Below are 23,192 nucleotides of genomic sequence, written 5' to 3' on the forward strand. Positions count from 1 at the left end.
TTATCTTTAACATTTCTATATGGTGGAAGGTGGAACACAGGCTGGGGAGTTGTTATGTAGGGAGTAGGGACTGTGTATAGAGGGAATATGTGGGGTATCCGGGGTAAAAGTATGCAATCTAGCAAGAGTAGGTGTGCTAGTTTGCCTAACCTTCTTTATTTGACTTTCCCATTTCGCATCCCTTCTAAGGAAACAATCTACAACCGCCCCCTCAAGTTTTTACAACGACTGCTGGAATGAGTCGTGCAACGTCTCCAGAGTAGCCTCGACTGCCTCCCTTAACGCTGCTTCCCTATTTACCTATTGTGCTGGTAATTGCCTGTCTTTGATCTGTATATGTAATTGTGTTTTTAGGGTCAATAAATCACTTTTCATATGTTCAAACTCTCTATGCATTGATTGCATATTGCACACATCAGTAACAGTTACATCAGCATTTACATAATCATCATTATCATCCAAGCTGTACAAAGAATTGAACATTGATGTTATTTCGGCAGCTGGCTTACTCGTACTCACAACCTGCTCTATGGTGATACCGTCAGAAGTACAATCCCCTGTGTTAACATCATAAGTGCACTCCACCCCCCTTTTTACTATAATACACACTGAAAGAGCCCCGATACGGGCCACCACTATGTAACAACCCGCCTCATAGAGGCACTGGTTACAAATACGATCCGGGCTCTAACAGTGTATAAAAAGAAAAGCACACAACAATCCAGCAATTGCATTCACCAAGTTTGTTGTGTATTATACAACAAGCTTGCCACCAAATATATACAAATAACCCACACCTACAGTCTCTCTTGTAGTGCAAAAAGAAATATATACAACAGGACTAAAGTCTTTTGGATCGTCCTCACCTGTTTCTCAGTCCAAGGGTGGGCGGATCCACCTTTCTGCCGGATTACAGCAACTGGCTCATGAATCCTCTCAGCCAATCACCAGAAGGAAAAAAAGTATTTCTTCAGCGGCAAAGTTCCTAGCAGAAGTGTGACAGTAATCTACAGTGCTTGGAATTCCTTCATTGAGCACACTCCTGGAGCTGTCTCTCTCCCGTTTTATGTTTACTTCCATAACACATTTACACCATAAAGGCTCATGATAACGTGAGCACAGAGCCAAACACAATGCTGATGGAGGCAACAAGATAGTGCTAATATATACCAGGTGGCTGTAACTAAAATAATTAAAACACCCAAGTATTTAAAACATGGACTTTATGTGGCAGTGCTACAAAGGAGTTTTAAACTTTTTACATTTGGCACCCCACAGCTAGCAGTATTTACAAACAGTGAGTAATGAGTAGAATCAAAAACGTGAGCATCACAGAATATTTCTATAATATATGTTAACATAAGTAAAGAATATTATTTTACAGTATGCCCCAAACTGCTTCATTTCTTTTATAGCACAGCAATTTGCCAACAATTACAATTTACTATTAAATAGTAGGATAAGTACATTAATATAAACCATGCACCCAGAACTACAGTCAAAGCTGCTGTTACACAAACTTATTCAATATCTTCTGACCAAACAGATCTGAGAATTCAGCAGCGCTGTGGCATAATTTATATTAAATTAAACCACATATTAGACCAAATTCAAATGATTGTGCATCTTTGGTACACTAAGCCACTTTGTTTTTCATTCACTACCCAAATGTTGAGAAATTCAGTTTATCTCTACTCAGAAAAAATATTTCCTCATATCTCATTACCACAACTTTTCCTGAGAAGGCAGAATGCTTAGTGGGTGTTGGCACAACGTTAACCTCAGTGCTGCTGCAAACGAAAGCATTAGCTGACAGCTGGGCAAACTAATGAACCATAGCCCTCATGCACCACGATCGCATTTCAGTTTTGACGTCGGGTGACAAAGGACGAGTCTATTTTTGAAGTTTGTAAGTATATTGTGGCAATGTTATCCCAGATTGCTGCACTTATTATTTGAATGATTTATTATCTGCAGTGTGTTTCGTTAATTGCTTCATGCAGTGATATTGATCTCTGTGTTGTCTCTGCTTCATCTTCATAGCTAAGATTTTCACATGTATTTTTTTAAGTACAGACTCTGCAGTTCAGCAATTTACTGACTCATTGTTTTGTCTGACATTTACCAAATGGTCCAGAAATGTGTGGTGCACAAAACAGTTAGGTGTGTTTGCTGTCACAGGTGGTTTTCCCAGCCTTAATAATTGGTTTATGCTACATATCCCCTTTTGTTTTTCTTTGTCTTTAAATCCAGCATGACTGTTTATGCTGAGTTTCATGCTGAATGGCAATGATGAACAACAGCAGTAGTGTTTGGGAGGTCACAACATTCAGGTGAGAACATATTATGTTCAGATTTTATGAACAGGTCATCTGCATGACACCTAGCCTTGTTGATATATATTGAAGTTATTTGAAGTTTTCCTACACTATGCCTTCATAGCACATGTAAAAGTGATATACAATCATTCATTAAAGCATTCGTGAATGATTTGTCTTTACTTGAAAGAGAGCAGAAGAAATGTTATTACTATGTCTTTCGTAACAGCACATTCATAAAGTATTGAGAAATTTTACACGAAGTTTCCACATGGCATCTTACATTTGGGGAAGTGTATTTACTGAATTTGCTTGTAAATAAGAGCAAAGAAGATGTGTTTAGCACAGTTGCCTGACACCTCCAAGGTTCTGAGTTCAGTTCGCATATTCTCCCTGTGCTTTGGGGGTTTCCTCTGGGTACTCAGGTTTCCTCCCCATGTCCCAAGACGTGCATTAGAGGCTGATGGGCATTACCAAATTGTCTGTAGTGTGTGAATGTGAGTGCAATTGTGCTCTGCAATGGGTTGGACCCCCGCCTTGTGCCCAGAGTCCCCTGGGATAGGCTCCAGGCTCCCCATGACTCTGTGAAGGATAAGCTCCACAGAAAATGGATAGGTGGACAGACATATATGTGAAGTCCAGCTGAATGAATTACTTTAATGCCCTTTATCTAAAGTGGTAATCATATTTGCATTTATAACAGTTTCATGAAGCACTATGTATACATTACACAACTTTCTCAACTAATGGCTTGCAAGATAAGAATAAAAAAAAATTTTTCACAGTAATACTGATACGTCAACAAAGACAAAGTGACATAGAATCTCTAATGTCACCTCATGTCGCCTTTTTGTACATTCTCTAGCATTGTTGTATAAAAGATTTATGCATAACGTGTGAATGTTTTATACATGCCCCATGTTGCCAAAAAAGAGTGTACACGCTTCCTGTCATTATCTGCTTCATGAATCTGATCACCCCATACTAAAGTGATGATATTTACTTAAACGGATGTGGTAGACTGAATCTTTATCAAGATTAAATGTGCTGCTGAGATATTTCTCTACTCTATTATTACTCTATAGTAATCTACTATTATTTATTGGGTTTTAATCTTTTTAAAGAATTTAAATGAACAAATTGAAGTTTATATAAAAAGGTAAATTTGTCATAGCTAAGTGTTAGCTATTGTTACGCCAGATAGATGGCTTATTTGTCTGTTTATTTTTAAGCAAGATAACAACCAAAACTTTTATTTAATAAGCAAACATTATGGATCATCTTCAGAGTTGGTGACTTAAGTCCAAAAGGTACATCAATATTTATGTGTGGAAAGTTCCTTGTATTCAGAGTCAGGTTTAAACAGATGCTTATGTCGTTTTTTGGGGTTCTTCATTCAGACTATGCAAATCACATGCATGTAGTTCACACCTCCCAGCTTGCAAGATTTTTCTTGAGAACAAGCATCATTATTATCATTAAGCATAATATCCTATTATTATTATTTTTAATTATTATTTAAAGGCACAGACAATTATATAACTTAATGAAAACACCAAATACTAAATCATGGTCATGAAACCGTAATGTGTATGTGGGATATAATTAGTTTTTAATTACTTATTTAATTAATTGATAAAATAATGCCATCCTTGCTATGGTTTGAAGAATAAGGTGACAAAGGACTCATCTGCTACAATTTCACCTCACTTTAAGTGTTGTTCATAATTTTGTCTCTAAGATAAGCAGTGCCTTTAGTTAAAATGCAGTCTCCTTCAATGTACTCGGTGTGAAAGGGATTTCTGTAATAACTCTCTCCTCCCTATTTACAGCATCAGCCCATCAACTGATGTTACTTTTATCATTGATGGTGAACCGTGTGATTATGGAACCCATGCAAGCCATTTTCTCCCTGTGCTCTACTCCCTGTTCTTCGTGGTGGGCTTCCTGGGAAACATGCTGGTGCTGTGGGTGATCCTGAGGGGCGCTCAGATGAAAAGCATGACTGATGTGTCTCTCCTGAACCTGGCCGTCGCTGACCTTCTACTAATCTTCTCTCTTCCCTTCCTGGCTCACTACGCCAGGGATACCTGGGTTTTTGGTAGAGCCATGTGCACTCTGGTCCTCAGCGTGTATCACATTGGATTTTATGCCGGCATTTTCTTTATTGTGCTGATGAGCATCGACAGATACTTGGCTATCGTCCATGCTGTGTTTGCCTTGAGAATCCGAACCAAGGCTTGTGGGATTTTAGCCAGCCTGGTAGTCTGGATTATAGCTATTGCAGCATCATTTCCTGAGCTGGTGTATCTTGGAGTTGAAGAGACTGGGACTGAAGTAATTTGCAGTGCTTATCCAAAAAATCAAAAAAATCACAGTGATGTGAGAAGTGCAGCTTTCTTTAAGATGAATATTTTGGGAATGCTGATTCCACTGAGTATTGTAGGATTTTGCTACTCAATGGTACTTCGGAGGCTTCAGACCCTTCGTACATCAAAGAAACTGGCCATTCGTCTTGTTACTATAGTCATGGTGGTGTTCTTCTGCTGTTGGATACCGTACAACATTGCAGCATTCCTCAAAGCACTGGAACTCAGGCACATCCTGAATTCAGAGTGTGAGCTCAGCAAAACAATCCAGCTCTTGCTGCAAGTCACTGAAGCTATAGCGTACTCACACAGCTGCCTCAATCCATTCCTCTACGTGTTTGTGGGTGTAAAGTTCAGAAGACACCTTGCCAAGCTTCTGCGCCAGACACCATGCATCCGAGTGCAGTGTGTGAAGCATTGTGTGACCCAGGCCACAGCCTCGGTGTATTCACAGACCACAAGTATGGATGAACGCTCAGTTGCCATGCAAATGTAGAGCAACATGAAATCATCTTATTTTACAACTCAGCTTTTAAATGCTCATTTGGTTTATATATACTGGTGAAAACTTCTTTTTGCACGTGTTATATATCTCTGCATTTAGGTAATTAAAGAATACCATACCATGCACCTAAATGGTGCATTTCCTTTTTGTTGGGGTGGTAGCCAAATGTACTTTCCACCTAGAAATGTGAATATACTGAATCATCTTTTTAAGGTAGATTTAAAGTACATAATTGGATTGTAATTAAATTATAGAGAAAAGCCTGGATTATTCTTTATTTTAACTATGCGTACACCTATGCAAGGTTGCTGTTGATTGTTTGAGGCGACAACCACAACTGACTATACAGACTAAAATTATGTCTAAAATCTCGCAATTAAATACTATTCTAGACAGTTATTGAGTACTAATGCTAATCATTTTCCTTGTTACGGTTAGTGTTTGAATTTTAAAAAACCTCTCATGTAGCTTTCAAACCTACCAAAATGTCTGTCTTGTGTACCAGTCTTCTGGATCATGTACTTCCGCAAGTCAGATCATAGTTTCCTGGAGACTCAGCTTCAACAATGCCAACACCCGTGATGACAGTGGGAAGTTTTCATGAGAAGCATCGTGTTTAATATTGCTGTACATGACATCGCTAAACATTTTAAAAGTTTGACATGTGAAGGACAGGTATCTTTTGCTATGACATGCCATCTAGTGGATGTCACTCTAATCCCCTAAATGTACATAACATATGTGAACAGATCCCAATTATGTGCTTTAAAAGGTACATGACATGAATATTTCTAGGTAAAAGATGTGTCCTAAAGTTAAAAAGGTGTACATTTGAGGGTACCACCCCAGCAACAAGGATTGTTATATTCAACACCATCCTCACAGTGAAGCATGTTGGTGTTGTGTGTTAAATCAAAAAAACTGATCAACAGATCAAAAAAACATAAAAGATTTGTGATAGCATACTTATTCACCCCCACTGCTGTGAAATTAGGTGCATCCAGTGCCCATCACCAAGCCACATAAATAGTTCAGTATTAAAGGCTTTGTGTTTTGTCTAGTTATGACAAATACAGTGCTGTGAAAAAGTATTTGCTTGATTTCTTTCTAATTTCTTCTTTTTTTGTATATATCATACTCAGTTGTTTTAGATCTTCAAATGAAATGCAAGATAATGCAAAGGCAGCCTGAGTAAACACACAATACAGTTTTTTTATGCATTTTTATTGAAGCAAAAGCACCTATCACCCATGTGAAAAACTAACTGCCCCTTTAAGTCTGGCTGGGCCACCTTCAGCTGCAATTACTGCAATTAAATGCTAAAATAACTAGAGATCAGTCTTTCACTTACTTCTAGGACTAGGATTTACTCCTATGCTTTGGATCATTGTCTTGCTGCATAATCCAGATGCGCTTGAGTTTCAACTTACAGACAGAAGATCAGACATTCTCCTTTAGGATTTTCTGGTATAGAGCAAAATTCATGTTTCCCTCAATTATTGCAAATTGTCTAGGTACTGAAGCAGCAAAGCATCCCCACACCATCACACTGCCACCACCATTCTCAGAGCATTCTCGAATGTTCTTCAGAACATTCTCACAAAAGGTTGGAGTACCCTTAAAGTGTGTTTTGGCAAAATTCAGATAAATTCAACCTTAAAGTTATTCTGAGTTAGCAGTGCTTTTCACCTCGCCACTCTTCCATGGATGCCATTTTTGCCCAGTGTCTTTCTGATAGTGGAGTCATGGTCAGTGACCAAGAGAGTCCTGTAGGTCCTTTGTTGTTGTCGTCCTTGGCTCTTTTGTGACTTGCTGGATGAGTCGTTGCTGTGCTCTTGGAGGAATTTTGGAAGGTCGGCCACTTCTGGGAAGGTTCACTACTGTGCCGAGTTTTTCCATTTGGAGATAATGTCTCTCACTGGGGTCCTTTGGAGTCCCAGAGACTTTGAAATAGCTTTGTAACCCTTCCCAGACTGATGTATTTCAATCACCTTCTTTCTCACCATTTCTGGAATTTCGTTCAATTTTGCCATAGTGTGTTACTGGGTAAGACCTTTTAACCAACTTCATGCTGTTGAAAAAGTTCTATTTAAGTGTTGATTTGATTGAACAGGGTTTGCAGTAATCAGGCCTGGTTGCGTCTTGTCCAACTGAACCCCATTATCAGTGCAGTTTCATAGATTTGGGGAATTAGTAACTATGAAGGCAAATACATTTTTCACACAGGCCCAGTTGGTATTGGATAACGTTATCTTCAATAAATAACTATCATTTAAAACTGTATTTTGTGTTTACTCAGGTTGCCTTTGTTTTATCTTAGATTTTGTTTGATTTTTTTCTTTACACAATTTAGTATGAGATATACACAAAAACAGAAATCAGAAATACTTTTTCACAGCACTGTAATCCCAATTAAACCCATTTTAGTCCCAGATTGAATCACTAAAAGGGGGTAAATACTTATGGAAGGCACAGTATGCATACACGCATTGTAAATACACCATTATAGGCATACATTAAATAAAAATGTGGTAGTAATCTGAAGTAATCTGTAGAGATTTCTGTTGTTTTCTGTGGGCTGTTGCATTATGGTGTGCATTTTCTTATTTTTTCCTTATTTGATTCTTGATTTTTTTTGTTCCTCTCTGAAAGATCTTTCTTTACGCATCTTCCCATTGTCATATACTTCATCTTTTAAGGTACTGCCAGATACAAACATTGAATATGCAGGTTTTTTTGCTACTATAAAGGACTAAATAAATAATTTGTGATTTAAATGAGTAACCTCTTTCTCCCTTCATTTCTGTTTATTGAATATACAGCATACAGAATAGCAATTGTTCATTCTGCAAGTCCACAAAGTGAAAATGGTGTGGTATGAAATAAAATAGCAATAATTAATGCAAAATTTGCATTTATCTCTAAATTCTAGCTCCTTCCATAAATGTTAAATAAGCATTTACTTACAGAAAACTGAATCATATCAACAATTATGCTATTATTATATAATAATAACACAATTAAGTGTTGTTATTGTTATCACATTGATATGTTTTTTGTAATTTTTAAAAAGGCCATAATGAAATAAAATAAAAACTGCTTGCTGTAGTTGGTTTTAGGAAGATTAACTTTGACTTTTTTTCTTTTTTTTTTTTTTTTTCGGCCTCAGAGCTGAATGATGCACTACTTAATAAAAAAAAAGTTGTCTTACTGAGCACAAATCGAGTGACAATAGTGAAGCCATATGTCCCAATTCTTTGGTCTTAGCAGGGGGTAAAAAAGGTGTAACATACATGACAGTTGTTAGGATCCATATACAGAGGATTTATTAAATAAGATATCATTTATTATCATAAGATTATCATTTCCAAATCTAAAGGGCAAATCCAAAGAATAGTGAAAAAGGCCAGGTGAGATACAAACATGACAAAAATAACTATTTGCATGCTCCAAAGAACATTCCAAATCAGTAAACAGGAAACAACAGCTCAGAACTTCTTTACAAGGCTTAAATAAGAGTGACAATAAAAGTAGAGTCTCTAGAATCTATGTGTTTGGCAAGGAATTCTCCCAGATGGATGTGACATAACCTACCCCTTAACATGCAGCTCCCAAAGCTGAACCACCCTTGTGACAGGGCCTATCTTTACCCAGAAAACATCCTGGGTTCCATCTAAAGACATTCTGGACAATTAATTCATCATTAAATATCACAGAGAACATCTACCCCTACCACTAGGCCTGGAAACGGGGTAATGGCCCTGAAGAGAGGTCCTGGGTTCCAGCTAAAGACATCCTGGACAATTTACTCATCATCAAATATCACAGAGATATCAAGAGGGTAATATTTTCAATGTTATTTGATGAGGAGTGAATTGTCCAGGATGTCTTTAGCTGGAATCCAGGACCTCTCTTCAAGGCCATTGCTCTACTACTCCATCAGATAGCATATTTGATTTCCTGCTACCTACAGTAGGGCTAGAATATCATCCTTACGCTGTAGGCTGAAGCTTTTTCGATTTCCAGTGAATGAAGTGGCTCAGCTGGTTGTGGGTAGATGGATAGACATGTTTTAAAACAGACACAAGGAAAGTTGGACCTTTTCTATATTTAGGTTGTAGTTCTAGGTAGGATAAAACTGGGTTAGTTTATCATGTTAAATGGACATTCCTTTCATGAGAGTAACTGGAGCGTCAAATTTCAGGTGGAGAGCCAGATCATCTTGCAGACCATGGGAACAATGGAGGTGGATAGCCAAGTGCACACTAAAAAGGAGTGAATCCTTTTGAGATGTCAATAAATTTTGAGCATACTCAGCCCATGGAAGAAAGCACCTCCAGTTGTGTTGATTGTTGCTGCTGTAAGTTCTTAGGAACCTCCCGCTCTTCTGGTACATATGTTCAATTAAATTCAATTCAATTCAATTTTATTTCTATAGCGCTTTTAACAGTGGATATTGTTACAAAGCAACTTTACAGAAATATACATACAGCTGACGCAATTAGTTATTCAGGACAAACAGTAGCTGATAAGTGTTTCTTCTTGATTTTTAGTTGAAACTAGTTAGCATCGGTGGTGAGATACAAGCTGTAACTGCGCTTCCTTGTTACTAAGAGTTGTTTATGTGTTGCTAGATTAGAGAGTCACTTGTTCATGCTATTAGACTTGTTTAGCTAATTAAAGAGGCGTGCTCAGTTATGACAATGAACAGTGCAATTATAAATAATTCCCTTACTTAACTGTGTACTACATTGCCAAACAGTGCAATTGTGTAAACAGGTAATATATTGCAGTTTTTACATGAAGTCTATATTGTTGAAGTTATCCACTGTTCACTGAAGGAGACTTGAGTGCAAATTGTTCATGGCAACTGCTGTACTAAAGCTATCATAGCAATTGTAGTCCTAAGCCATCATAGCAAAACTGTTCCTATCAATTGCAGTCCAAAGGCATCTTCTTGGTTTTTAAATGGTGCCATCCTCAGTAATCTCATTGATCTTTAGGCTGTCCATGTGGGGCCATCCTCAGCAACAACGAGTGATTTCCAACTGATGAGAAAGCCAACCTGAAGTACGGCATCAGGATGGATCAGGCCGTTATGAAGAGCAGAAGGGGTCAGGATCACTGGTATCCCAGGAGTAGCATGAGTACCTCAACAGAGAGAGAGAGAGATGTTAATTGTCATGTAATGGTTAAGGACAGTGTACTTTGTGTACAGAGTGCAACAGGGACTCCGACAAGATGACCTATGACAGCATAACTGAAAGGGAGAGCCAGAAGGTAACACAGACATGAGGGTGCCCTGGGACATAAAGCAGCCAGCCACTCCACTGTCAACAAATCTGAGTGAACCTGTGAGAGTGGGAGGGTGACAGCATCCAAACATCCCAGTTCACTACAACATTCTGTAGCCGTGAACCCGCTAGATCTGCTCCTTTACCTAAGACAAAAACAATTCACAACCTATTATTAGCCTTGACTAATCAAATGTGTTTTCAACATAGACCTAAACTCTGACACTGTGTCTGAGTCCCAAACACTAATTGGAAGGCTGTTCCATAGCTGTGGGGCTTTGTAAGAGAAAGCTCTGCCCCTGCTGTAGCCGTAAATATTCGAGGTACCAAGAAATAGCCCACACCTGGCTGTTGGATTTTGGTCAGTATCCTGAGGACATACTGGCAGATGTCTGTACCCCTTCCTAAAGATCACTTTCATGGCTGTGGGAAGCTTTGGTAGAGGGATTAAATACTAGGACATAGAAAAATGTTCAAAGATAGACATAGTTTCACTTTTTGACACTGGGATATTGTCAACTGCAGGGATAAAGCCAGTGGTGTTATTTAACCATAGATGACAATGGTTGGGCAGAGGTTCAGGTAGGTCTGTGGGTAGGTGTCTCATGGTGTATGAGTGCAATATTTGACAAACCTCATCACATCTTGTTGTAGTGACACTGAACAGAACATGGGGTCCACCAAGCTTATGGTGTGTTGAATGTCTGGTGGTCCAGAACTGAGAGACGTGTGAACCCAGTGAGTGAGCTGTTCTGTCAGGGTTTGTGGATCATAGGTCTACTCTCCAAGGAACAGTCTAATGGGGAATGGTCCTCCTGCTGTGCCATAAGAAATTTGTCAATAACCTCCCCTGATAGGGACAATGGTACAGATCTCAGGAAGAATGGTTTCAGGGAGACTTGTTTCTCGCAGATTCTCATGCAACAAGACATCAGCTTTTGTGTTTTTCGAACTGGGTCTGTAGATAGGGTAAACACACCTGGCTTGATCTTAGTTCATTTGATGAATTCAAGGTTCCTATGTTCTTCCATTGTCACCATTCATCTAGTGCTGCTTTAATCACCAATAATTCTTGGCATCTGACATCATAATTGATTTCAGCTGAGGTTAACTTCCATGAATAAAATGTACAGAGATTCAGTTTAGGATGATTTCCATGATGTTCATGCATCCAAAAGGTAGTGAATGATCCATTCCGTTATTGCATCCATCTTGATTTTATCAATCCATGCTGATCCAGTATTTAGCCAAGGAACATGACTGGGAGGCATGAAACTCATGCTTTGATGAAGGTATTTTCAAGTAGCTTCTCAAGCACCTTTCAAACACATTGGGTATGCTTCTTTTCTGGAGTTGAAAATATCAGAATATCATCAAAGAAAACAATGGCAAGCTGGTTGAGGACTTGGAATGCTGAAGGTGCATTAAGTATCCTATAAGACATAAACTCTTATTCGTTGTGCCCAGAGGTTGTTATGAACACGGTCTTTCATTCATTCTTAAATCCAAATGAGGTTATATTTACTGTGCAAATCAAGCTTTGATGAAAAAAAATTGCACAGTCCCATAGATGTGAGATGGAAGAAGATTTTTTGACAGTGTATGAAAGTTTCCATGTGCAAGACACCATTGTGCTTTAGGAATGGTGCATTAATATACTTTCCCTTTGCCTGAACCCTTTCACCCATCCAAAGTTTGTACACTTAGAGTTCTTTGTAGTGGTACAAGAAGAATCTCTAACATTCGGTTGTTTCTTCACCCAGGATGGGCCCCTTTCCGGCTGCAAGGGAGTACACTCAGTGCCAAAATGTCCTTCATCTCCACGTGACACTCAGAAGTGCACATCCAGAACCCAAGTGTCACAACAAAAAAGAGTTCACATGTTGTCTGGAGATTGAAAGTTCAAATCCTGATTATGCCACAGCCACCCATGGCCGGGAGACTAAGAGAGCAAAATTGTCTGTGCTCTTTCACCCATGGGAGCACAACTCTTCTCTTGTTCAAGTGTCAAACAGGTTTGCTCTTTTCAGTAGAGCGCCTGTTGAAAGCCTTCTGGTCATAGGAGACTCTATTCTATGGCACATGAAATTCGCTGGGACTATAGGGGCTCCAGCAGCTTCAGTTAGCTCATGGCCTCAGACCAAGCCTAGTTAATCTGTGGCAATCCAGAGCTGGGGCCAGGCAGCAGACCAATAGGCTAAAGTGATTATTGGTTAGCTGCCTGCTAAATCAGCTTCCATCATATTCCACCATACAATTAAATGAATCGAGTCCTCCTGGATACAGTTATGTACACTGCATATGGATTTAACTTAACTTAAATTCTTTATAACATACATAACCACAACACAAAAGTTTACACAGACACTAATTAGAATTCAAAGGGCCGCCAATGCTATATTTTGAATTTCTACATGAATTTGCACAAAAAAAAATATTAATTGTTGGAGATTTTAATATTCATTTTGATCATTCACAGGACCCTCTGAGAACAGTGTTTGTGTCCATTCTAGACTGAGTAGGGCTTAATCAGAATATAATAGGACCCATAATAGGACCCTCTGATCCATAATTTGATAATGCAATTGAACGTTTAATCAGTATTGCTAGCTGCCTGCTAAATCAGGGTCCACAACCTTGAAAATGAGTGAAATGCTGCAACATTCCAGATAATGTAGCCCCACTTAAAAGAAATAAAAAAAGAGAAAAACTAACTTTCGAACTCGAACGTTTGAACTTAATATATGTCAAACTAAATTGGTAGTATTACAAACTGCATGGAAAGAGAGCCTTTTTTAACTGCAGTAAGGCTCTTACTGCTGCTAGATCAGCATATCTCTCCACCCTAATAGACGATAACGATAACAAAAATCACAGATTCTTACTTTATACAGTAGTAAAGTTAGCTAGGAACAAGTGCACCATAGAAGTGCAAATGCTCTAATCAACTTCCAGTACGAATGGTTGGATGAGATTTAGTCATCACCGCATGCAAGCTCTACTTGTAGTGCATCATTGAGACCTTGGTGAAACATAGCCTTCAAGGCTGACTTGTTCCCCCTTTTCCTGTTGCGAGTGTGCAGACTGTCGGTGCACAATCCGTGGCTGTCTGACTTGTTTTAGCAGACACCGTGACTTTTCTGGACACTGGCTGAGCAAAGACTTCACAGAATTCTTTCTTGAACTCCAGGAAAGTTGTGGTTGTAGAAAGTTTGTTGTAGTGTCTTCCAGTGAGTAGAAAGAGCACCAATCTTATTTTATCCACATCAATGGGGTACACAGATAGAGAGTTTGCAAAAGAAGATTGAGCATTGTATCTATCAGCAATACCAGGTAAACCAGGTTTATGTGGGATGTATGGTTACTCAAGCTCATGCATGGATGTTGCTGGGGCATTGGTTGCAACTACCCTCTACAGGCCTGGATAAGCTCTTCCATGGTGGCCAAGTTTTGGTGGAGGAGCTAAGCAGAGAACCTAATAGATGGCCTTGATGCTTGATGGCAAAACATAGATCATGTACCTATACTTTGATCATGCACTTTATATAGTGAGTGAACAGGTAATGAGTGTGACAACAAAATGGCAGTCTTACGACTTCAGGGGAGGATCCCTTCTGTTGGCGTGGAGGTGAAATGTCGCCGACGGATGTGACAAATAGAAAAAGTTTGAGTGCAAATTAGTTCAGTGGTAAAATACAACAAGGGGTTTCACATGTTCCAGCTCATTTGAATGCGCCTATTTTGTGGTTTTGTCTGTGGTGAAGGTGAACTTACAGGTTTTTTCCGTAAGTTGTGGCTTGTAGCAATTCTTGTAAATTTACAATAACACAGAAGCAACTCTGTGGCATCAAATTTTGGAGGCCAGCATGAATTACATACAGTACTCAGTAATGAGTAGAATCAATATGTAAACATCAGAAAATATTTCTTGCATCTAACCCTAAGCATCTAACTTTACTCCTCTTATACCACACCAATGATGTTGTAAATAAATAAATATGCACACACATATATAGTTACATTTAATGTTGCACGGATAGTCCTTGGTTCTGAAGTCCTTCCTGCGCTGGAACACTTAAGGTGACTGTTACAAAAAGTGTTGCCATTTATGGCCTCCTTCTATCAATGTTAGGTAAACATCTCCTCAAGGAAAACCTCACTATATTAACAATTACACACATTTTTTAAATTTGCATCTGCTGTACACGTCCCTGTGTAGGTTTCCGGTCTACAAAGTATAACGTATTAGGATGAACACATTATTATAAACCTTGCAGCCCAAACTACTTTCAGAGCTGCTATTATTGAAAACGATTCAACAACGTCAACAATCAGATTTGAGAATTCTGCAGTGCTGAATTGACATAATTTCTATTAAATCACATATTTGACCAATTGACTGCTTGTCTTTGTTACACTAAGCCACTTTGTTTTTAATTGACTATTGAAATGTTGGAAAATTCAGTTTACCTCTAGTATGAAAAAACAATATTACCTTCTATCTCGTTACCACAAGCCTTCCTGAGTATCAGTAAACTCAGAAGATTGAAACATAACCACAATACCTCAGTGCTGTTGCATTAACTCTTAGCTGGGCAAAACTAATGGCAAACGTCATGCACGTCTCCATAGAGCCACATACTCGTCACAAATACAGAAGTGTGAAAACCAGAGACCTCATATAGCAGTGTCTCATTTCAGTGTTGCGTTTGAGCAACAAAGGACAAAACGTTTATTGAATTTTGTAAGTATATGGTCGCAGTGTTAACTCATAACTGCACTTATTATTTGAATGATTAATTTTATGCAATGTAAATTTTGCTTATTGTGTTGCTTATTTTTTGTTAATTGCTAAAACTTAAACACTTATTTTTAAGTACCGACTCTGCACCTCAGTGGTTTCCTGACATTCTTTTTGAGCTGACATTTAATATTACAGGTGGTTTACCCAGCTTTTCAGATTGGATAAGTTATTATTTTTTCCATTTGTTATCCCTAGCATGACTGTTTAATGCTGAACCGCAATGATGTTGAACAGCACTAGTGGTCTTTTGGGAAACACAGCATTTAGGTGAGGATACATTACATTCCAAATATCAAAGGGAGTTAAATGCACTTTTAAAGCAAATAAACCATTCTGTGCTTATTTAAAATGGAAAATGTTTATATATATATATATATATATATATATATATATATATATATATGGTACATTGTATATATAATTTATGTATGTAAATTATAATTTTATTGCTTTGAGATTTCAATATCAATACATTTCCTCATGAAACCAGATCATTAGTTTTGCTCGCCTTTTTTTCTTTTCATTTAACTTCATTTCCTACAAAATAGCTCATATCACATGACTAATAATACGTACCTTAATGTCAATTCATTTATTTTTGTAATAATGCATATGCAAATATAAACAGGCCATTGCATTATTTATGGAATGGCACAAGATTTAATAAACTAAATGAACCGCTATTCACAGTGCTGAAATTATTCCATGAACCTAGTGTGAATCATTATATTATGGAAAAAAGGCTAACCGTTTATCTTAAGCGTACGTACATTGAGCCTGCATAACATATTCATAAGTGCTGTACTCATCTGTATTAAAGCCATTCTAAAGGATTGTTGTATATTCTGTATATTACATGGCAGAGAGAGAAAAAAAAAAGATGAACATTTTAATTTTACATTCAATTGAATTCCACTGTTCTGTCTTTAATTTATGCTAACCATATCTTAGATGGTATTACTTATTTAGATGGAAGTTTATTTGAAGTGTTTACTTTTTAATAAGAGCACAGAGCTGAATGTGCTTCAGGTTTCTTGTGCAGATGGTTTGTCAGGCACACACTTAACCACAGAATTCTAAATCAGGCTTGTGAAATTGCACTACACAGGATGTGGGCAGGTTTATTTAACATTTAAAGTATTGATACTATTAATTAATTAATTAATAGTGACATTTATGTTTTTTATGTTGGCTTTGAATGACATTATATAGATGTTTGAGTGTTTACTACAACAACAACAACAACAACAAAACCCTCCACAAATTTCAGATACATCAAACTGTTAGACAGTGGTGCTGGACTTGATATTGCTCGTTGCTTGAGTCAGTAAGTAAATTGGCTTATGTTCAAAGGCAGAATCACAAATAAATGAGACACGCCTCTATTTTCTCAAACTTCAGCTCTAATTCTCGCACAACATCTGAATAGTGCATAAATCCACAGTTATGTCTGACTGTGTGTAATTTCAGTATTATATCCTCACTGCACTTAAGTCAACTCTGAATACGCCTCCTTATGTGCTGAAGCTCATGCAATAACTCTCTTCTCAGTGTTTTCAGCATGATGACAACAGAGGATTACTCCGGTTACTATGAGGGTGGCATTGATGGTGAACTGTGTGAATATAACAAACATGCAAGCCAGTTTCTCCCTGTGCTCTACTCTCTGTTCTTCGTGGTGGGCTTCCTGGGCAACGCGTTGGTGCTCTGGGTGATCCTGATGGGTGCTCAGATGAAAAGCATGACTGATGTGTCTCTCCTGAACCTGGCTATGGCTGACCTTCTACTACTCTTCTCTCTTCCCTTCCTGGCTCACTACGCCAGAGGTACCTGGCCTTTCGGCAATGCCATGTGCACTCTGGTCCTCGGTGTGTACTACGTCGGATTTTACGCCGGCATTTTCTTTATTGTGTTGATGAGCATCGACAGATACTTGGCTATCGTCCATGCTGTGTTTGCCTTGAAAATCCGATCAAAAACTTATGGGATTTTAGCCAGCGTGGTCATCTGGATTGTAGCTATTGCAGCATCATTTCCTGAGCTACTGTATCTTGGAGTTGAACACTATGACAACAAAACTATTTGCAGTGCTTATCCAAAAGACAGTAGGCACAATTTTGTGAGAAGTGCAGCTTTCTTTAAAATGAATGTTTTGGGAATGCTAATTCCGCTGAGTATTGTGGGATTTTGCTACTCGATGGTTCTCCGGAGGCTTCAGATGCTGCGTAATTCCAAGAAACTGGCCATTCGTCTTGTTGCTGTGGTCATGGTGGTGTTCTTCTGCTGTTGGATGCCGTACAACATTGCAGCATTCCTCAAAGCACTGGAACTGCTGGAAATCCTGCTTCCAGACTGTGAGCTCAGTAAAAGGACCCAGCTGATGTTGCAAGTCACTGAAGCTATAGCGTATTCGCACAGCTGCCTCAATCCTTTCCTCTATGTGTTTGTGGGTGAAAAGTTCAGGAGGCACCTCACCAGGCTTCTGCGCCGGACACCATGCTACCAAGTGCAGTGTATGAAGCGCTACATGACCCAGGCTGCAGGCTCAGTGTATTCACAGACCACAAGCGTGGATGAACGCTCAGTTGGTGTCTGAATAGCAGAGGAATACGAGAACTACTCATCAGCAAAACAAATGCAGTCTCATTTTATATGTACTAGTGGATATAAGATCAAATTATGTTTGCATGTGTTATATAACCCTGCTTTTAGGTAAGTACAGACAAAAGCTAAATGCACCTTTGTAAAAATGTTTGCACACTTTCAGAAAAAAGGATAATAAACTGTACCTTTTCTTTTTGCTGGCTGATCCCCTTATCGTTTACATTATACACTATATGGCCTAAAGGATTTGGACCGCTGACCACACCCCTTTGTGCTTCTTGAATATCCCTTTCCAAAACCATGGGCATTTTTATGTATTTGGTTCCCTCTGTTGATGTAACAGTGTCAACTCCTTATGGAAGCATTATTATTAGATTTTGAAACATGTCCGTTGGAATTGGTCCCAGATTCAGGTATAAGAGCATTAGTGTTGGATGAGATCAGGCACTGATGTTGGATGAGCCTGATATGCAATTGGTGTTCAAATTATTCCCAAATGTGTTCACTGGGGTTCTAGTCAAGGCACTGTTTAGATCACCATGGTTTTTCCCCAGGAACTTTGACAAATCATATTTTTGACTTTATTGACTCGCTTTGTGCACAGGGGCGGTGTCATACCGGAACAGGTTTGGGCCTGTTAGTTCCAGTGAAGGGAAATCTTAATGCTAAAGCGTACAAAAGACAATTGGTTGCTTCCAACTTTGTGGCAACTGTGTTGGTAAGAGCCACATATGGATGTACTGGTCAGGTATCCAAATACTTTTGGCCATATACTTTGTAATTTTAACCTGTAAAATAAGGATTATAGTGTATCTAAAGATATTTAAAGTACATAAATGGATTAGTTATTTTTTTTTTTAGAGTAAAGCCTAGATTATATTTGTATTCAACTATGTGTACATACATGCAAGATTGCTGTTGATAGTTTGGAGTGACTGACACTCAGAAATTACCAACGTAAATAGTGGGCAGTGTGGCACCACGTAACTGACAGAGAAAACTTGCATTGTGTCACAGTTTACGTATTTCTGTACTCTTCCAGATAGTTATAAAATACTTTTTAAAAATCTATCATATAGTGTTCATGTCTGTACCTGGAACATGTCCGGTACATGTACTGTACATGTCTGGACAGGAATATTTCAGCTCTATACGAAAGGTATAAAATGTGTACACTTTGAGGGTATTACTCTAATTCGTCGAACTACAATATGCATTTAATCAAAAGTAAAACTATGAGCACAATCCTGAACAAGGAATTCTCTTGAAATGTTTCACAACCATCATGTTATATTGGATTGCGTTTTTATATATAAGTGAAGGCTGTGGAATATAAATAATATGGTGTGTTGATCAATTAGTCTTTGTTATTTGAAAACAGTTATTTGTCATTGTCTGATCATATATCTTTTTATTTTTAAAAAAGTGATAAATACATTTGACCATCTGGACAAAACATGCACGATTATGTCTTAAGTAGATATTATTATTATTATTATTATTATTATTGTTGTTGTTGTTGTATTTTGATATTGTTATTATTATTATTGTGTCGTATATGTATATACGTATATACACATACAGACACACTTGAATATGTATTGAATAAGTATATGTGGACCCCTTGAACCTGAACTTTTCTCACATTTTGTAGTATTACAAACTGGAACTAAAATGAACATAACTGGGATAATAACCCAATACTACTGATCACCCTTATAACAACATTTCCACAGTGAAACATGGTGGTGGTAGCATCATGTTGAACATTACCTTTATTAATATTGAAGTGAGCAGAAAAATCCATACAGTTGATAGAATTTAATTAAAAAAGAAAAAAAAAAGAAAACATTGAACTTTGAATAATTAACCTCTGTGAAACCCTAAATTTATTTCTGGTGCAACTAGTGGTCGTCAGAAGCCAGATAATTAGTTCAATATTGTGGGCTATTTGGTGTAGAGTCCTTAATTCTAGTGGTGCTTACTAAAAAACAGTTTTACTGAGATCATCCTTATTCCTCGTGAATACATCAACAATCGCATGAATTTTTAAATACAGGCAAAGCAAGGCCAATTCTTTTTTTTTCGCTATACACTGAAGACATTTGGGTTAGAGATAAAAAGATTAATATGAGATGAGAGATCAGAATTTCAGCTTTCACTTTCTGATAGTTCTGTGTTAAACAACTTAGAAGTACTGGAATAGATAGGCTGAAAGTAAATAGTGCTTAATATTTGGTTATATATATTCCTTGCTTGCAATAACTTCATCAAGCCGGTGCCCCACTAATATCACCAAACTGTTGCATTCTTCCTTTGTGAATCTCTTCCAGGCTTGTACTGAAGCTTCTTTCAGTTGGTGTTTGTTTTTGGAGGTTTCTCCCTTCAGTCTCCTCTTCAGGATGCTCAACTGGGTTAAGGTCTGGTGATTGACTTGGCCAATTTAAAACCTTCCACTTTTCCCACTGATGAAGTCCTTTGTTGTGTTGGCAGTGTGTTTTGCTTCATTGTCTTGCTGCATGATGAAGTTCCTCCCAATAAGATTGGATGCATTTCTTTGTAAATTGGCAGACAGAATGTTTCTGTGGACTTATGACTTCTGAGTTTTGTGGCTCATCTCTGTATCTCTTTGTGAATTCCAATCTGGCCATCTGATTTTTACTGCTAATGACTGGTTTGCATCTTGTGCTATGGTTTCTGTATTTCTGCTCTAGAAGTCTTCTTCAAACATTGTATTGCGATACCTTCACCCCTTCCGGAAGTTGTTGGTGTTGTCACTGACAGTTGTTTAATTTTTTGTTTGTTTGTTTTTCTTTAACACTCCTTTCATTTACAGGACATTCCAAATTGTTTTATTGGCTATTCCCAATGCTTGAGCATTTACATTTACATTTATTCATTTAACGGATGCTTTTATCCAAAGCAACTTACAAAAATACAAGCAAAGGAAATACAAGCAAGGCGATATATCGAGTGGAGAACAATACAAGTAGTGCTACAATACAAGATTTTTAAATTGAGGTCTAGAAAAGCAAAGTGTGTAGAGGTGTAAGAGCCAGAGTAATTTTGTTGTTGTTGTTGTTTTTTTTTTTAAGAAGGATAATGTGGGGGTTGGCATTTTAGAGGTTAGTTAAGTGCTCATGGAAGAGGTGGGTCTTTAGCTGTTTTTTGAAGATAGTGACAGATTCTGTGGTCTGGATTGAGGTTGGAAGTTCATTCCCCCACTGAGGGACAGTTAGTGTGAAGGTTCTGGAAAGGGACCTTGAGCACTACTAAGCGTTGGTCTTTAATCGATCGCAGATTGCGTGAGGGAACGTAAGCCTTCAGGAGAGTGTTGAGGTAGGGGGGTGCTGTTCCAGATAAGGTCTTGTACGTGAGCATCAAGGCCTTGAATTTGATACGTGCAGCTACAGGAAGCCAGTGGAGGGAGATGAAAAGTGGTGTTACGTGGGTCCTTTTGGAGCAATGGCTCTGATGGATTTTCCCTATTTTTTCAGCTTCAAAATGGCTTCCTTTTCTCCCATAGACAGTTCTCTGGTCATCATGTTGGGTTAACCTTTTTAAAAACAAATGCATTCTTCACAGGCAAAACTCAGGGCTCAAGCCAAGAGTAAACATTGAGAGCTTTTATTTGTTTAAACAATCTATCTAACAGGACACACCTGTCCATCACATGTGCAATATATTTGATAACTTGAAAAATGGGTGGGTTCAAACAAAAGGTGCCATGTTCTGAGCTGTTTAACACATCTAGATGTGAAAAATCAGGAAATGAAAGCTGAAATTCTGATCAATCATCTCATATTCATCTTTTTAATCTCAAAAGTAAATACCTTCAGTGTTCTTCAGTGTCTTACAGTACCATTTCAGTACTTTCAGAGTGTTGTATAATTTTTTATGTCATTTATTAACATAATATCAACTCAATTATTCGCTATACATTATCATCTATACTGCTTTGTACTTATATTTTTGAAGAATGATGAAAACTGATTTAGAGAATACACACAATAAATGTTTTTCATGTATTATGAAATGAAAGCAGTTATTGCCAGCTGATACAAATGCACCTTTCTCTTTTCTTTCTTTTTCCCGTTGGGGTTACTTGGTGAAAGTATATAAAGAGATTTAGGAGACTGACTGTAGTATTATTCATGCTGTACATGTACTTAATATTTTTCATTATTTGTTTCTCAATTCTTGGTTCCCGTCTGAAAAATATTTCTATGTACCCTCTCATTTTCATATACATATCATATTCATAATCAATCACATCCATATGAAATGTTGCATCTGTAGTTTTTTCCCCCAACGGAGCTGCATGTGCAAGTTGTCATGTTTAACTGCTTTAAAGAACTAAATAAATAATATATTTTGACCAGTTCTGTTTATTGAATTAACAGCATACAAAATAGGAATTATTCAGTCAACAGAGTGAACGGGGTGTGATCAAAAATAAAATAAGTTAAGTAAGTAAGTTATACAAAATATGCATTTATTAAATAAACATGTCCTTACAGAAAATTGCATTGTATTATGTTTTTAATTAATTTATTATTAGTCTTATTTGTAGCATAAAACAAGTCACTATGAATAGAGCTGCAACAACTAATCGATAAAACCGATAATAATCGATTATGAAAATCGTTGTCAACAAATCTCAATATCGATTAGTTGGTCTGTGCATGGCACGGGGCATGTTTACTCATTAAATTACTTCTGTTCAGAAAACACGCTTCGGAGAGTAAATACTAAAGTTGTGTCCCAAATGAAGTACTGTACACTTACACTATGTACTACCGTCTAGTGTGTGGATTTTAGAAAGGTAATATCATCTCAAATATATCACTAGCGGTTTTTTCTTTTTACTAACCAGAAGTATAAGCCACGATAAGCCATGCCAGTATAAGCCATAACGTCATACGCACGCTAGCATTAGCAAACACCCAGAGTCACCGATAATGACTTTCTTCAGTTTACTTTCTGTCAGCGTTACATTTTATTCCCAACATGATCTCAGTCTCCATCAGACGGAGGCAAAATCGTCACGTGACTGAGGAAGAATGTGTGTAACCTCCAAGTTTACTTGTTACTAAACACAGTGGAAATCAAACTGATGTACGAGGACTTAAACTTGTGTTTATATCCAAAATGCTCCACTGTGTGTAAGGGGCAGGGGAAACTGGTGCAAGCTGCTTAAAAGGTTTAGTTTAATTTATGTTTATTGTCATTATATGCTGTATTTGCATGCTTGCAGTTTAAATTCTGTTGTTTATTATGACGGAAGTGATGTGTTAG

At 37.8% G+C, this 23,192-nt stretch overlaps 2 protein-coding genes across 2 annotated transcripts; both read left to right on the forward strand.

Moving 5' to 3' along the window:
• Positions 1–417: 417 nt before the first annotated feature.
• On the forward strand, positions 418–7,020 carry LOC128605504 (C-C chemokine receptor type 4-like). The gene is made up of 3 exons (XM_053620986.1): positions 418–1,909; positions 2,254–2,333; positions 4,151–7,020. The coding sequence occupies exons 2-3, from the start codon at positions 2,284–2,286 to the stop codon at positions 5,181–5,183; spliced, it is 1,083 nt and encodes a 360-aa protein (XP_053476961.1). The 5' UTR covers positions 418–1,909; positions 2,254–2,283; the 3' UTR covers positions 5,184–7,020.
• A 7,978-nt stretch (positions 7,021–14,998) lies between these two features.
• Positions 14,999–22,772, forward strand: LOC128605482 (C-C chemokine receptor type 5-like). Its single transcript, XM_053620950.1, has 3 exons — positions 14,999–15,230; positions 15,486–15,557; positions 16,842–22,772. Exons 2-3 carry the CDS (start codon positions 15,511–15,513, stop codon positions 17,884–17,886), a joined length of 1,092 nt encoding a protein of 363 aa, XP_053476925.1. The 5' UTR covers positions 14,999–15,230; positions 15,486–15,510; the 3' UTR covers positions 17,887–22,772.
• Positions 22,773–23,192: the final 420 nt, after the last annotated feature.

The sequence above is a fragment of the Ictalurus furcatus genome, chromosome 1 (genome assembly GCF_023375685.1).
Source record: "Ictalurus furcatus strain D&B chromosome 1, Billie_1.0, whole genome shotgun sequence".
Lineage (NCBI taxonomy): Eukaryota > Metazoa > Chordata > Actinopteri > Siluriformes > Ictaluridae > Ictalurus > Ictalurus furcatus.

Coding starts and splice junctions, on each gene's coding strand:
- LOC128605504 (XM_053620986.1), top strand. CDS start 2,284: ATGGCAATGATGAACAACAGCAGTAGTGTTTGGGAGGTCACAACATTC. Junction 2,334..4,150: donor TGGGAGGTCACAACATTCAG/GTGAGAACATAT, acceptor CCCTATTTACAG/CATCAGCCCATCAACTGATG.
- LOC128605482 (XM_053620950.1), top strand. CDS start 15,511: ATGATGTTGAACAGCACTAGTGGTCTTTTGGGAAACACAGCATTTAG. Junction 15,558..16,841: donor TTGGGAAACACAGCATTTAG/GTGAGGATACAT, acceptor CTCTCTTCTCAG/TGTTTTCAGCATGATGACAA.